The 17,460-nt window shown below is 41.5% G+C and overlaps 1 protein-coding gene across 1 annotated transcript in view; it reads left to right on the top strand.

Annotated features, from left to right (window-relative positions):
- Positions 1–17,460, top strand: part of LOC115149517 (phospholipid phosphatase-related protein type 1) — a 128,808-nt gene that overhangs the window by 58,801 nt on the left and 52,547 nt on the right. Inside the window, exon 4 of the mRNA XM_029692450.1 lies at positions 5,691–5,823. Coding sequence (XP_029548310.1) covers positions 5,691–5,823 — 133 coding nt within the window. The remainder of the gene's footprint in view (positions 1–5,690; positions 5,824–17,460) is intronic.

The following is a 17,460-nucleotide window of genomic DNA, read 5'->3' as shown; positions in this document are numbered from 1 at the left end:
TTTATTGTAACATCCCCCTCTCCCTTTATTGTAACATCCCCCTATCTCCCTTTATTGTAACATCCCCCCTCTCTCCCTTTATTGTAACATCCCCCCTCTCTCCCTTTATTGTAACATCCCCCCTCTCTCCCTTTATTGTAACATCCCCCCTCTCTCCCTTTATTGTAACATCCCCCCTATCTCCCTTTATTGTAACATCCCCCCTCTCTCCCTTTATTGTAACATCCCCCCTCTCTCCCTTTATTGTAACATCCCCTCTCTCTCCCTTTATTGTAACATCCCCCCTCTCTCCCTTTATTGTAACATCCCCCTCTCTCTTTATTGTAACATCCCCCTCTCCCTTTATTGTAACATCCCCCCTCTCTCTCTTTATTGTAACATCCCCCTCTCCCTTTATTGTAACATCCCCCCTCTCTCTTTATTGTAACATCCCCTCTCTCTCTTTATTGTAACATCCCCCCTCTCTCTCTTTATTGTAACATCCCCCTCTCCTTTTATTGTAACATCCCCTCTCTCTCTTTATTGTAACATCCCCCTCTCTCCCTTTATTGTAACATCCCCCCTCTCTCCCTTTATTGTAACATCCCCCCTCTCTCCCTTTATTGTAACATCCCCCTCTCCCTTTATTGTAACATCCCCCCTCTCTCTTTATTGTAACATCCCCCCTCTCTCCCTTTATTGTAACATCCCCCTCTCTCTTTATTGTAACATCCCCCTCTCTCTTTATTGTAACATCCCCCCTCTCTCTTTATTGTAACATCCCCTCTCTCTCTTTATTGTAACATCCCCCCTCTCTCCCTTTATTGTAACATCCCCCCTCTCTCTCTTTATTGTAACATCCCCCTCTCCTTTTATTGTAACATCCCCTCTCTCTCTTTATTGTAACATCCCCTCTCTCTCCCTTTATTGTAACATCCCTCTCTCTCTCTTTATTGTAACATCCCCCTCTCCCTTTATTGTAACATCCCCCCTCTCTCTCTTTATTGTAACATCCCCCCTCTCCCTTTATTGTAACATCCCTCTCTCTCTTTATTGTAACATCCTCCCTCTCTCTCTTTATTGTAACATCCCTCTCTCTCTCCCTTTATTGTAACATCCCCCTCTCTCCCTTTATTGTAACATCCCCCTCTCTCTCTCTTTATTGTAACATCCCTCTCTCTCTCTCTTTATTGTAACATCCCCCCTCTCTCCCTTTATTGTAACATCCCTCTCTCTCTCTTTATTGTAACATCCCCCTCTCCTTTTATTGTAACATCCCTCTCTCTCTCTCTTTATTGTAACATCCTCCCTCTCTCTCTTTATTGTAACATCCCTCTCTCTCTCTCTTTATTGTAACATCCCCCCTCTCTCCCTTTATTGTAACATCCCCCCTCTCTCTCTTTATTGTAACATCCCCCTCTCCTTTTATTGTAACATCCCCTCTCTCTCTTTATTGTAACATCCCCCCTCTCTCCCTTTATTGTAACATCCCCCCTCTCTCCCTTTATTGTAACATCCCCTCTCTCTCCCTTTATTGTAACATCCCCCTCTCTTTATTGTAACATCCTCCCTCTCTCTCTTTATTGTAACATCCCCCCTCTCTTTATTGTACTCCTTCTCTGAGATACTTAGTGAACTCAGTCCTAGAAACACTGTTTTAAGTTATGAAGCATCCCTATGATTTTTAACAACACTGTCTGGTAGTAATAGAAAAAAGCAATAAACACAATGAAAAAAAAGTTTGTTCCTATTTTCTCCTTCACTGTTGCTGGTGGTTCCAGTCTGAAATGTAACATGTTAAGATGTGAACTAGTGTGGGTTTTTTGCATGGATGTGGTGTACATCTGTCTCTCTCCACCATTATGCCTGAGTTTTCTTTATAGAAGCTACCACATTGACTCCGGACATTGTCCTCATTAATTACACTGTCCTCTGTGAAGCAACACACAGTGGCACAGACACACACACACACACACACACACACACACACACACACACACACACACACACACACACACACACACACGATAAAATACACACTATACATACACATGGATTTAGTACTGTAGATATGTGGTAGTGGTGGAGTAGGGACCTGAGGACACACAGTGTGTTGTGAAATCTGTGAATGTATTGTAATGTTTTTACAATTGTATTAACTGCCTTACTTTTGCTGGACCTCAGGCAGATGGGGATCCATAATAAATAAAATACAAAATAGAAGGTAGCACATTGCCTCAGTTTCCTTTCCTTGGGCAGAAACGGCTCTTTCCAATTAGCCTTCTACATACTTTGATTCAAAAAGCTTTTTTTATAAATAAAAAAACACAGCCCCAAGTTGTCTATTAGGACAAATTAAATTGCAGGAAAATGTACGTGTACTATAATTACCGTCTTGTCCTGTAAATTAGATTTAGGACGTGGACTGTAATTATTATATTGTCCTGTAAAATAGATTTAGGATGTTTACTGTAATTATTGTCTTGTCCTGTAAAAGAGAATTAGATTTAAAATAGATAAATGCTGTCTTCCTTGTGTTGGTTTGTCTACTCTAATACAACAACAGCAGATTTTATTTGTTCAAACCATGTGTTTGTGTTTGTGTTTATGTTTGTGTTTGTTGACACAGTGTGTCTGTGTTTGTTTCCCCCCCCCCCCCCCTCCCCCAGGGTTAGGGCTGTCTTTTAGGGTGTTAGGATTCATGGTTTCGGGCTAGGGTAGCCTCGTCGCAAACCAGGCTTCCTAGAATGGGAAGCCTACGGGAAGTCCATGGCAGAAATCAGCTAAAGACGGATGGGTACCAGTCAGCGACGCCTCACGTCAAACCAATCAATTGCCCTGCTCCAAAAGTGCTCACTAGATTAGCGCCGTCGGAGAAACCGTGCGTGATAATAATAATAAACACTCAGCTAAACAAGCACTGGTGACAAACAATGTTTAGGACACTATTTACCCACTATTTACCCACTTACACTCTGGTTTTAAGACACTATTTACCCCCTTACACTCTGGTTTTAGGACACTATTTACCCACTATTTACCCACTTACACTCTGGTTTTAGGACACTATTTACCCACTATTTACCCACTTACACGCTGGTTTTAGGACACTATTTACCCACTGGCAGCTGGTTTTCACAGCATTTTTATTTTATTTCAAGATGAGCAGAAGCTGCAGCAAAATGGGAGAATGCTGGCCGTATCACTATTTAAAATGTTGATGTTTCTGTTGTGATATTTGGCTGTAAAGGCTAGCATGAGGGACAAGAAGTAACTAGCCACAATGAGGTTTGTTTTGAAAAAAGTCAGCTAACTTTGAAAGCTACCTACGTATAACTAGCTAGCTCGTTCAATTTCTCTCACAATTATAAAGCCAACAAAATATGTGGGGTACAAACAGGGTTAAAACAGCAAATTATTGAACTAAAAGGTTAGCTGCGTTAGCCCAGTCTCTATCTATCTACGGGAACAACTGCAAACTTTGTGTAAACAACATTGCAAAAATGAATCTACAAAATCTGGTATGTGGTTTGCCTCATATACAGTGCCTTTAGAAGTATTGACACCTCTTTACTTTTTCCACATTTTGTTGTCTTACAGTCTGAATTTAAAATGTATTAATTTCAGATTTTGTGTCACGGATCTACACACAATACCCCATAATGACATCACAATACCCCATAATGGCATCACAATACCCCATAATGACATCACAATACCCCATAATGACATCACAATACCCCATAATGACATCACAATACCCCATAATGTCAAAGGAATATTGTTTGTAGAACATTTTCTCAATTAATTAAAAATGAAAAGCTGAAATGTCTTGAGTCAATAAGTATTCAACCCCTTTGTTATGACAAGCCTAAATAAAATTAATTGTAAATATTTGCTTAACAAGTCACATAATAGTCTGCAATAATAGTGTTTATCATGGGTTTTGAAGGACATCTCTGTACCCCACACATAGAATGTCCCTAAGTCGAGCAGTGAATTTCAAGCAGTTTCAACCACAAAAAAAGACCAGGGAGGTTTTCCAATGCTTCGCAAAGAAGGGCACCTATTGGTAGATGTGTACAAAGAAAGCAGACATTGAATATCCCTTTCAGCTGGTGAAGTTATTAATTTTACACTTTGAATGGTGTATCAATACAGCCAGTCACTATAAAGATACAGGTGTCCTTCCTAACTCAGTTGCTGGAGAGGAAGGAAACTGCTCAGGGATTTCACCATGAGACCAATGGTGACTTTAAAACAGTTACAGAGTTTAATGGCTGTGATAGGAGAAAATTTAGAATGGATCAACAACATTGTAGTTACTCCACAATACTAACATAAATTACAGATTGTAAAGAAAAAAGCCTGTACAGAATAAAAAATATTCCAATACGTGCATCCTCTTTGCAATAATACTGCATAAAATGCAAGAAATTAGGTACATTTAGGGTTTTGTCCTGAATACAAAGCATTATGTTTGCACTTTAAACTAGCATACTCTACCTAGACGGGTAGTGACACACAGCACTCCTTCTACCCTGGGCATGTGGGGGGGGGGGGGACTGTTCTTGAAATGTAACATCCAATCAAAATGTAGCCACTGTAATCCAAAGGCCCATTCAAACTGTTTCAGCCAATGCAAAATTCTCCAGACCTCCAGAGGAGGCATAACAAAAATGTGATTTTGGAGATATGGCAAAAGCAAGACCAGTGCAATAGCTAGGTGTTAGGGTCAGGACTAGGTGTTAGGGTTAGGACTAGGTTTTAGGGTTAGGACTAGGTGTTAGGGTCAGGACTAGGTTTTAGGGTAAGGACTAGGTGTTAGGGTTAGGACTAGGTGTTAGGGTTAGGACTAGGTGTTAGGGTCAGGACTAGGTGTTAGTGTTAGTACTATGTGTTAGGGCTAGGACTAGGTGTTAGGGCTAGGACTAGGTGTTAGGGCTAGGACTAGGTGTTAGGACTATGTGTTAGAGCTAGGACTAGGTGTTAGGATTAGGGTTAGGACTAGGTGTTAGGGCTAGGACTGTGTTAGGGCTAGGACTAGGTGTTAGGGTTAAGACTAGGTGTTATGGTTAAGACTAGGTGTTAGGGCTAGGACTCGGTGTTAGGACTATGTGTTAGGGTTAGTACTATGTGTTAGGGTTAGTACTATGTGTTAGGGCTAGGACTAGGTGTTAGGATTAGGGTTAGGACTAGGTGTTAGGGCTAGGACTAGGTGTAAGGGCTAGGACGAGGTGTTAGGACTAGGTGTTAGGGCTAGGTTTTAGGGTTAGGGCTAGGTGTTAGGCTTGGTGTTACATTTAGGACTAGGTGTTAGTATGATGTTTTAGGGTTAGGACCATGGAGTTAGGGTTAGGACTAGGTGTTATGGTTAAGACTAGGTGTTAGGGCTAGGACTAGGTTTTAGAGTTAGTACAAGGCATTAGGGCTAGGAGTTTGTCAGTTGTTCTACTGCTCATGGCTGTAGTTTTGTCAGTTGTGTTAGGGCTAGTACTAGGCGTTAGGGTTAGGTAAAGGTATAAGGTTGTAACTCTGTGGTCACACCTTGTGTTTATTTTTACATTTTTAATTTAACCTTTTATTTAATTCAGTTAAGGCAAGTCAGATAAGAACAAATTCTTATTTACATTGACGGCCTGGCAAAATACCTCATGGGGACGGGGGCCTGGGATTAAATCAAATAAAAAAGTGTATCTGTCTGTCGTCAGATCTTCATCGGGGAGGTTTCCATGTACGTCATGAAGTCCACGCGAGCAGTGCTACTAACCCAGGAGAAGACCATCTTGACGGGGGAGTGCTGCTACCTGAACCCCCTCATCAGAAGAATCGTCAGGTTTATTGGTGAGTCAGTTCTACTGGTTTTGGCTGTATGGTTTTGTCAGTTGTTCTACTGGTTTTGGCTGTATGGTTTTGTCAGTTGTTCTACAGGTTTTGGCTGTAGGTTTTGTCAGTTGGTCTACTGGTTTTGGCTGTATGGTTGTGTCAGTTGTTCTACTGGTTTTGGTTGTATGGTTTTGTCAGTTGTTCTACTGGTTTTGGCTGTAGGTTTTGTCAGTTGTGTTACTGGTCTTGGCTGTAGGTTTTGTCAGTTGTTCTACTGGTTTTGGCTGTATGGTTTTGTCAGTTGTTCTACTGGTTTTGGCTGTATGGTTGTGTCAGTTGTTCTACTGGTTTTGGCTGTATGGTTTTGTCAGTTGTTCTACTGGTTTTGGCTGTATGGTTTTGTCAGTTGTTCTACTGGTTTTGGCTGTATGGTTTTGTCAATTTTTCTACTGGTTTTGGCTGTATGGTTTTGTCAGTTGTTCTACTGGTTTTGGCTGTATGGTTTTGTCAGTTGTTCTACTGGTTTGGCCCACTTTATTACATCCATGTATTAGTTCTGCTATTCCTGTGGTACCTTCCCATGTATAATGACGTCATATCTCTGCTGGAAATTACATTTATCAGATCTCTCTGAGAGGAGAGGAGGGGGCACTGAATACACTGGGCCAGATCATACCAATCCCAAGCCTGAGAAAACACCATTACCTTCGTACCCCTGCTCAGACAGAGCCAGGGGCAACCACATCAGATTAATTTTACACTGTCTTCCACACTAGTGACCAGAGAGCTCACCTCTCCCTGAGCCTGTCTTCCACACTAGTGACCAGAGAGCTCACCTCTCCCTGAGCCTGTCTTCCACACTAGTGACCAGAGAGCTCACCTCTCTCTGAGCCTCTTGTCTGTCTTCCACACTAGTGACCAGAGAGCTCACCTCTCCCTGAGCCTCTTGTCTGTCTTCCACACTAGTGACAAGAGAGCTCACATCTCCCTGAGCCTGTCTTCCACACTAGTGACCAGAGAGCTCACCTCTCTCTGAGCCTCTTGTCTGTCTTCCACACTAGTGACCAGAGAGCTCACCTCTCTCTGAGCCGCTTGTCTGTCTTCCACGCTAGTGACCAGAGAGCTCACCTCTCTCTGAGCCTGTCTTCCACACTAGTGACCAGAGAGCTCACCTCTCTCTGAGCCTGTCTTCCACACTAGTGACCAGAGAGCTCACCTCTCTCTGAGCCTGTCTTCCACACTAGTGACCAGAGAGCTCACCTCTCTCTGAGCCTCTTGTCTCTCCCTCATCTCCTCAGCTCAGTGTTGGTGATATTTTTTATACTCATGGTTCAGTCCCAAACCATTCTTTATATAGGTAGTAGGGCACTACTGTTGACCAGGGCCTGCAGGTAGTAGGGGACTAGAGAATAGGGTACCATATGGGACACAACCCAGCACTTTGTTATTCTCAGCCTCTCCCTTCACGACACAGGATCCCCAGGCAGACAGAGAGGCCCAGGCAGACAGAGAGACCCAGGCAGACAGAGAGACCCAGGCAGACAGAGAGGCCCAGGCAGACAGAGAGGCCCAGGCAGACAGAGAGACCCAGGCAGACAGAGAGGCCCAGGCAGACAGAGAGGCCCAGGCAGACAGAGAGGCCCAGGCAGACAGAGAGGCCCAGGCAGACTTAGGGAATTAGAATACAAAGGAATATTATTTAATGGGCAAACAATCCAGATAATAATGCGTCATACACGGAGGTTGTTTCTCAAAATGCATACTGCCTTGCTCCGAGCAAGGAGGGTCGGAGAATGAGAGCAAGGAGGGTCTGAGAATGAGAGCATGGAGGGTCTGAGAATGAGAGCAAGGAGGGTCTGAGAATGAGAGCCAGGAGGGTCGGAGATTGAGAGCCAGGAGGGTCGGAGAATGAGAGCCAGGAGGGTCGGAGAATGAGAGCAAGGAGGGTCGGAGAATGAGAGCAAGGAGGGTCGGAGATTGAGAGCCAGGAGGGTCGGAGATTGAGAGCAAGGAGGGTCGGAGAATGAGTCCATATTAAAGTCTGTGAAACGGAGCACAGAAGGCACTTCTCGAATGCGTATTCCATTTTGTACATCATTTTAAGAGTTGGTAGCAACCCACAAAAAATGTACATCTACCCAGTGTAACATTAGTTTTATATCATTTTTACCTGTTTACCCAGGTTTTGTTTGTGTTTTTCCTTATTTATTTATCTGTGTATGTATGTATCTATGTGTATTTATACAGTGTGGTATGTATGTATCTATGTGTATTTATGCAGTATGTATCTATGTGTATTTATGCAGTGTGGTATGTATGTATCTATGTGTATTTATACAGTATGTATGCATGTATGTATGTATGTGTATTTATGCAGTATGTGTGCATGTATCTATGTGCATTTATGCAGTGTGTATGTATGTATCTATGTGTATTTATACAGTGTGTATGTATGTATCTATGTGTATTTATACAGTATGTATGTATCTATGTGTATTTATACAGTATGTATGTATGTATGTATGTATGTATGTATGTATGTATGTATGTATGTATGTATGTATGTATGTATCTATGTGTATTTATACAGTGTGGTATGTATGTATCTATGTGTATTTATACAGTGTGTATGTATGTGTATTTATAGAGTGTGTATGTATGTATCTATGTGTATTTATACAGTGTGGTATGTATGCATGTATTTATACAGTGTGTATTTATACAGTGTGGTATGTATGCATGTATTTATACAGTGTGTATGTATGTATCTATGTGTATTTATGCAGTATGTATGCATGTATTTATACAGTGTGTATGTATGTATCTATGTGTATTTATGCAGTATGTATCTATGTGTATTTATGCAGTGTGGTATGTATGTATCTATGTGTATTTATACAGTGTGTATGTATGTATCTATGTGTATTTATACAGTGTGGTATGTATGCATGTATTTATACAGTGTGTATTTATACAGTGTGGTATGTATGCATGTATTTATACAGTGTGTATGTATGTATCTATGTGTATTTATGCAGTATGTATGCATGTATTTATACAGTGTGTATGTATGCATGTATTTATACAGTGTGTATGTATGTATCTATGTGTATTTATGCAGTGTGTATGCATGTATTTATACAGTGTGTATGTATGCATGTATGTAAGTATCTATGTGCATTTATACAGTGTGTGTGTATGTATGTATATTATTGTACTGCTCTAGGGATATCATTTCCTATTATGTATTAATTTTGACCTTACTTTTTATTGTTTTTGTTTTATTATTTTAGATTTTTTCACTCTTTATGCGATGCGCAATACAGAGATCACCGGAAGAATAATTATCTTTTAATTACCACAGTGAATTATTGTAATGTTTGTTTATGTGTCAATTAATTCCATAAGGGATGGGTTGCCAACTGGCAATTTGACACAAATAAAAAAAATGTAATTCATTCATTCAGCTGGCTAGCTAGATTATTACGATTCACATATCTAGCTGATAATTATGAAGTAAATCGTTTGATTTATTGCTGTTGTCGTGGCTGGAAGACGGTTCAGTGAATTGGCAGATGCAGCGTGACGTAATACAGTAAGAAGGGAGAGCTTCTCTAATGTAATGAATGCTTTCGACACCTTGTAGAGTCCATGCCCCGATGAATTGAGGCTGTTCTGCGGGGAAAAGGGGGTGCAACTCAATGTTAGGAAGGTGTTCTTAATGTTTTGTACACTCTGTGTATTTCATGAACTTAAAAATGAAGGCAGTCCCTTCACAACACAGGATCCCCAGGCAGAGAGGCCCAGGCAGAGAGGCCCAGGCAGAGAGGCCCAGGCAGATAACCTAGCCTAGTGGTAGCATAGTGGTTAGAACGTTGGGCCAGTAACTGAAAGGTTGCTTGATCGAATCCCTGAGCTGACAAGGTAAAAATCTGTCGTTCTTCCCCTGAACAAGGCAGTAAACCCACTGTTCCTAGGGCTGTCATTGTAAATAACAATTTGTTCTTAACTGACTTGCCTAGTTAAATAAAGTTTTTATCACAGCTTACCATGCAAGTCAGGATCACAGTTTACCATGCAGGTCAGGATCAAAAGGGCTATTCATTCACTACTTTAGGGGACATACATTGCCTTGCGAAAGTATTCACCCCCTTGGCATTTTTCCTATTTTGTTGCCTTACAACCTGGAATTAAAATTGATTTTTGGGGGGTTTGTATCACTTGATTTACAAAACAGGCCTTCCACTTTGAAGATGCAAAATATTTTTTTTGTGAAACAAACAAGAAATAAGACAAAAAAACAGAAAACTTGAGCGTACATAACTATTCATCCCCCCAAAGTCAATACTTTGTAGAGCCACATTTTGCAGCAATTACAGCTGCCTGTCTCTTGGGGTATGTCTCTATAAGCTTGGCACATCTAGACACTGGGACTTTTGCCCATTCTTCAAGGCAAAACTGCTCCAGCTCCTTCAAGTTGGATGGGTTCCTGCTGATGGTACAGCAATCTTTAAAACTTCTTCAGGATTGGTGTGTCCCCTGCGGGACTGTTGAGCTAATGTAGACTAATGCGATTAGCATGAGGTTGTAAGTAACAAGAACGTTTCCCAGGACATAGACATATCTGATATGGGCAGAAAGCTTAAATTCTTGTTAATTTAACTGCATTGTCCAATTTACAGTAGCTATTACAGTGAAAGAATACCATGAGGAGAGTGCACAGTTTTGAACATGAATTAGTTATTAATAAACAAATTCGGCACATTTGGCCAGTCTTGATACAAAATTTTGAACAGAAATTCAATGTTTCATTGGATCACACTAAAACGTTGCACATACACTGCTGCCATCTTGTGGGCAATATCTAAATTACACCTGGGCTGGAATAATACATTATGTCCTTTCTCTTGCATTTCAAAGATCATGGTACAAAAAAATACCAAACAACGGATGTTATATTATCTTTTTTCAGATCTAATGTGTTATATTCTCCTGCATTCCTTTCATATTTACACAAACTACAAATTGTTTCCTTTCAAATGGTACCAAGAAAATGCATATCCTTGCATCAGGCCCTGAGATACAGGCAGTTAGATTTGGGTATGCCATTTTAGGCAAAAATTGAAAAAAAGGGGCCAATCCTTAAATCAAATCAAATCAAATGTATTTATATAGCCCTTCTTACATCAGCTGATATCTCAAAGTGCTGTACAGAAACCCAGCCTAAAACCCCAAACAGCAAGCAATGCAGGTGTAGAAGCACGGTGGCTAGGAAAAACTCCCTAGAAAGGCCAAAACCTAGGAAGAAACCTAGAGAGGAACCAGGCTATGAGGGGTGGCCAGTCCTCTTCTGGCTGTGCCGGGTGGAGATAATAACAGCACATGGCCAAGATGTTCAAATGTTCATAAATGACCAGCATGGTCAAATAATAATAATCATAGTAGTTGTCGAGGGTGGAACAAGTCAGCAACACAAGAGTAAGTGTCAGTTGGCTTTTTCATAGCCGATCTTTGAGAGTATCTCTACCGCTCCTGCTGTCTCTAGAGAGTTGAAAACAGCAGGTCTGGGACAGGTAGCACGTCCGGTGAACAGGTCAGGGTTCCAGCAGGTCTGGGACAGCAGGTCTGGGACAGGTAGCACGTCCGGTGAACAGGTTAGGGTTCCATAGCCGCAGGCAGAACAGTTGGAACTGGAGCACCATCACGGCCAGGTGGAATGGGGACAGCAAGGAGTCATCATGCCAGGTAGTGCTGAGGCATGGTCCTAGGGCTCAGGTCCTCCGAGAGAGAGAGAGAGAGAAAGAGAGAATTAGAGAGAGCATATTTATATTCACACAGGACACCGGATAAGACAAGAGAAATACTCCAGATGTGACAGACTGACCCTAGCCCCCCGACACATAAACTACTGCAGCATAAATACTGGAGGCTGAGACAGGAGGGGTCAGGAGACACTGTGGCCCCATCCGATGAAACCCCCGGACAGGGCCAAACAGGTAGGATATAACCCCACCCACTTTGCCAAAGCACAGCCCCCACACCACTGGAGGGATATCTCCAACCACCAACTTACCATCCCGAGACAAGGCAGAGTATAGCCCACAAAGATCTCCGCCACGCCACAACCCAAGGGGGGGCGCCAACCCAGACAGGAAGACCACGTTAGTGACTCAACCCACTCAAGTGACGCACCCCTCCCAGGGACGGCATGGAAGAACACCAGTAAGCCAGTGACTCAGCCCCTGTAATAGGGTTAGAGGCAGAGAATCCCAGTGGAGAGAGGGGAATTGGCCAGGCAGAGACAGCAAGGGCGGTTCGTTGCTCCAGCCTTTCTGTTCACCTTCACACCCCTGGGCCAGACTACACTTAATCATAGGACCTACTGAAGAGATGAGTCTTCAGTAAAGACTTAAAGGTTGAGACTGAGTCTGCGTCTCTCACATGGGTAGGCAGACCATTCCATAAAAATGGAGCTCTATAGGAGAAAACCCTGCCTCCAGATGTTTACTTAGAAATTCTAGGGACAATTAGGAGGCCCGCGTCTTGTGACCGTAGCGTACGTGTAGGTATGTACGGCAGGACCAAATCGGAACGATAGGTAGGAGCAAGCCCATGTAATGCTTTGTAGGTTAGCAGTAAAACCTTGAGATCAGCCCTTGCCTTAACAGGAAGCCAGTGTAGGGAGGCTAGCACTGGAGTAATATGATAAAATATTTTGGTTCTAGTCAGGATTCTAGCAGCCGTATTTAGCACTAACTGAAGTTTATTTAGTGCTTTATCCGGGTAGCCGGAAAGTAGAGCATTGCAGTAATCCAACCTAGAAGTAACAAAGGCATGGATTAATTTTTCTGCGTCATTTTTGGACAGAAAGTTTCTGATTTTTGCAATGTTACGTAGATGGCAAAAAGCTGTCCTTGAAACAGTTTTGATATTTTCTTCAAAAGAGAGATCAGGGTCCAGAGTAACGCCGAGGTCCTTCACAGTTTTATTTGAGACGACTGTACAACCATCCAGATTAATTGTCAGATTCAACAGAAGATCTCTTTGTTTCTTGGGACCTAGAACAAGCATCTCTGTTTTGTCCGAGTTTAAAAGTAGAACGTTTGCAGCCATCCACTTCCTTATGTCTGAGTCACAGGCTTCTAGTGAGGGCAATTTTGGGGCTTCACCATGTTTCATTGAAATGTACAGCTGTGTGTCATCCGCATAGCAGTGAAATTTAACATTATGTTTTCGAATGACATCCCCAAAATGTAAAATATATAGTGAAAACAATAGTGGTCCTAAAACGGAACCTTGAGGAACACCGAAATTTACAGTTGATTTGTCAGAGGACAAACCATTCACAGAGACATACTGATATCTTTCCGACATATAAGATCTAAACCAGGCCAGAACTTGTCCATGTAGACCAATTAGGGTTTCCAATCTCTCCAAAAGAATGTGGTGATCGATGGTATCAAAAGCAGCACTAAGATCTAGGAGCACGAGGACAGATGCAGAGCCTCGGTCTGACGTCATTAAAAGGTCATTTACCACCTTCACAAGTGCAGTCTCAGTGCTATCATGGGGTCTAAAACCAGACTGAAGCGTTTCGTATACATTGTTTGTCTTCAGGAAGGCAGTGAGTTGCTGCGCAACAGCTTCTTCTAACATTTTTGAGAGGAATGGAAGATTCGATATAGGCCGATAGTTTTTTATAATTTCTGGGTCAAGATTTGGCTTTTTCAAGAGAGGCTTTATTACTGCCACTTTTTAGTGAGTTTGCTACACATCCGGTAGATAGAGAGCCGTTTATTATGTTCAACATAGGAGGGCCAAGCACAGAAAGCAGCTCTTTCAGTAGTTTAGTTGGAATAGTGTTCAGTATGCAGCTTGAAGGTTTAGAGGCCATGATTATTTTCATCATTGTGTCAAGAGATATAGTACTAAAACACTTTAGTTTCTCCCTTGATCCTAGGTCCTGGCAGAGTTTTGCAGACTCAGGACAACGGAGCTTTGGAGGAATACGCAGATTTAAAGAGGAGTCCGTAATTAGCTTTCTAATGATCATGATCTTTTCCTCAAAGAAGTTCATGAATTCATTACTGCTGAAGTGAAAGCCATCCTCTCTTGGGAATGCTGCTTTTTAGTTAGCTTTGTGGCAGTATCAAAAATACATTTTGGATTGTTCTTATTTTCCTCAATTACGTTGGAAAAATAGGATGATCGAGCAGCAGTGAGGGCTCTTCGATACTGCACGGTACTGTCTTTCCAAGCTAGTCGGAAGACTTCCGGTTTGGTGTGGCGCCATTTCCGTTCCAATTTTCTGGAAGCTTGCTTCAGAGCTCGTGTATTTTCTGTATACCAGGGAGCTAGTCTCTTATGACAAATGTTTTTAGTTTTTAGTTTTTAGGGGTACAACTGCATCTAGGGTATTGCGCAAGGTTAAATTGAGTTCCTCAGTTAGGTAGTTAACTCTTACATCTAGACGTTCCGCTAGCGGAACACCTGCTCCAATATCCAATGATAGGCGTGGCGCGAATTACAAATTCCTCAAAAATCCCAAAACTTCAATTTTTCAAACATATGACTATTTTACACCATTTTAAAGACAAGACTCTCCTTTATCTAACCACACTGTCCGATTTCAAAAAGGCTTTACAGCGAAAGCAAAACATTAGATTATGCCAGCAGAGTACCCAGCCAGAAATAATCAGACACCCATTTTTCAAGCTAGCATATAATGTCACAAAAAACAAAACCACAGCTAAATGCAGCACTAACCTTTGATGATCTTCATCAGATGACACTCCTAGGACATTATGATATACAATACATGCATGTTTTGTTCAATCAAGTTCATATTTATATCAAAAAACAGCTTTTTACATTAGCATGTGACGTTCAGAACTAGCATTCCCACCGAACACTTCCGGTGAATTTACTAAATTACTCACGATAAACGTACACAAAAAACATAACAATTATTTTAAGAATTATAGATACAGAACTCCTTTATGCAATCGTGGTGTCCGATTTTAAAATAGCTTTTCGGTGAAAGCACATTTTGCAATATTCTGAGTAGATAGCCCGGCCATCATGGCTAGCTATTTTGACACCCACCATGTTTGGCCCTCACCAAACTCAGATTTACTATAAGAAAATTTGGATTACCTTTGCTGTTCTTTGTCAGAATGCACTCCCAGGACTTCTACTTCAATAACAAATGTTGGTTTGGTTCCAAATAATCCATAGTTATATCCAAATTGAACGCACGTTTTGTTCGTGCGTTCAAGACACTATCCGAAGGGTAAAGAAGGGTGACGCGCCCGGCGCGTTTCGTGACATAAAATTTCAAAATATTCCATTACCGTACTTCGAAGCATGTCAAACGCTGTTTAAAATCCATTTTTATGCGATTTTTCTCGTAAAACAGCGATAATATTTCGACCGGGAAACCCTATTTTCGTTCAAAGACGAAAAAATAAAAACATGGAGTCGTCTCGTGCACGCGCCCCCAGTCTCATTGTTCTCAGATCGACCACTATCCAAATGCGCTACTGTTTTTCAGCCATGGCCTGCAAAGTCATCATTCAACTTTCTGGCACCTTCTGAGAGCCTATGGGAGCGTTAGAAAATGTCACGTTACAGCAGAGATCCCCTGTTTTGGATAGAGATGATCAAGAAGGCCAAGAAATAGTCAGAGAGGGCGCTTCCTGTTTGGAATCTTCTTAGGTTTTGGCCTGCCAAATGAGTTCTGTTATACTCACAGACACCATTCAAACAGTTTTAGAAACTTTGGAGTGTTTTCTATCCAAAGCTAATAATTATATGGATATTCTAGTTTCTGGGCAGGAGTAATAATCAGATTAAATCGGGTACGTTTTTTATCCGGCCGTGAAAATACTGCCCCCTATCCATAACAATTTAACTGATTTTTGTCCTCTGACATCATTGGGCAGGCAGAGGGAGTCTGGAAGGGCATCAAGGAATCTTTGGGTTGTCTGAGAATTTATAGCACGGCTTTTAATGCTCCTTGGTTGGGGTCTGAGCAGATTATTTGTTGCGATTGCAAACGTAATAAAATGGTGGTCCGATAGTCCAGGATTATGAGGAAAAAACATTAAGATCCACAACATTTATTCCATGGGACAAAACTAGGTCCAGAGTATGACTGTGGCAGTGAGTTGGTCCAGAGGTCATACCACAGATTCTCAATTGGATTGAGGTCTGGGCTTTGACTAGGCCATTCCAAGACATTTAAATGTTTCCACTTAAACTACTTGAGTGTTGCTTTAGCAGTATGCTTAGGGTCATTGTCCTGCTGGAAGGTGAACCTTCGTCCCAGTCTCAAATTTCTGGAAAACAAACAAGTTTCCCTCAAGAATTTCCCCTTATTTAGCGCCATCCATCATTCCTTCAATTCTGACCAGTTTCCCAGTCCCTGCCGATGGAAAAACATCCCCACAGTGATGCTGCCACCACCATGCTTCACTGTGGGGATGGTGTTCTCGTTGGGTGATGAGATGTGCTGGGTTTGTGCCAGACATAGCATTTTCATTGATAGCCAAAAAGCTACATTTTAGTCTCATTTGACCAGAGTACCTTCTTCCAAATGTTTGAAGAGTCTCCCACATGCCTTTTGGCAAACACCAAACCTGTTTGCTTATTTTTTTCTTTAACCTGTCTGGGAAACGTGGGACGCTTCCACCCTAGTCAACAGCCAGTGGAATCGCATCGCGCGAAATACAAATACCTCATAAATGCTATAACTTCAATTTCTCAAACATATTACTATTTTACACCATTTTATAGATGCACCTCTCCTGAATCGAACCACGTTGTCCGATTTCAAAAAGGCTTTACAGCAAAAGGACTTTTTCCTAGCCACCGTGCTTCTTTCACATGCATTGCTTGCTGTTTGGGGTTTTAGGCTGGGTTTCTGTACAGCACTTTGAGATTTCAGCTGATATACGAAGGGCTATATAAATAAATTTGATTTGATTTGAAAAACAAAACATTAGATTATGTTAGGAGAGTACCCTGGCAAAAAAAATCACACTGCTATTTTCAAAGCAAATAGCATGCATCACAAATACCCAAAACACAGCTAAATGCAGCACTAACCTTTGACAATCTTCATCAGATGACACTCCTAGGACATCATGTTACACAATACATGCATTTTTTGTTCGATAAAGTTCATATTTATATATAAAAACAGCATTTTACATCGGCGCGTGACGTTCAGAAAATATTTTCCCTCAAATGCTTCCGGTGAATCAGCGCTACAATTTACAAAATTACTATTCGAAAACATTGTTAAAATTAAAAAAATTAGAGATTAACATCTCGTGAATGCAACCGCATTGCCAGATTTCAAAATAACTTTACTGGGAAATCACACTTTGCAATAAACGACGTGGTATACTCAGAAAAATAGGCTAGGCGATACATGTTAGCTCCATCTTGGAACCATCTGAAATCAAATATACTATTGTAAATATTCCCTTACCTTTGATTATCTTCATCAGAAGGCACTTCCAGGAATCCCAGGTCCACAACAAAAGTAGTTTTGTTCGAAAAAGTTAATAATTTATGTCCCAATAGTTATTTCTTGTTAGCGCGTTCTGAAGGCTACTCATAATGTACGAGGCGCGCTGGACTTGTCGT

This window comes from Salmo trutta, chromosome 15, assembly GCF_901001165.1.
Source record: "Salmo trutta chromosome 15, fSalTru1.1, whole genome shotgun sequence".
Classification (NCBI taxonomy): Eukaryota; Metazoa; Chordata; class Actinopteri; order Salmoniformes; family Salmonidae; genus Salmo; species Salmo trutta.
This window is presented reverse-complemented; position numbering and strand designations above follow the sequence as displayed.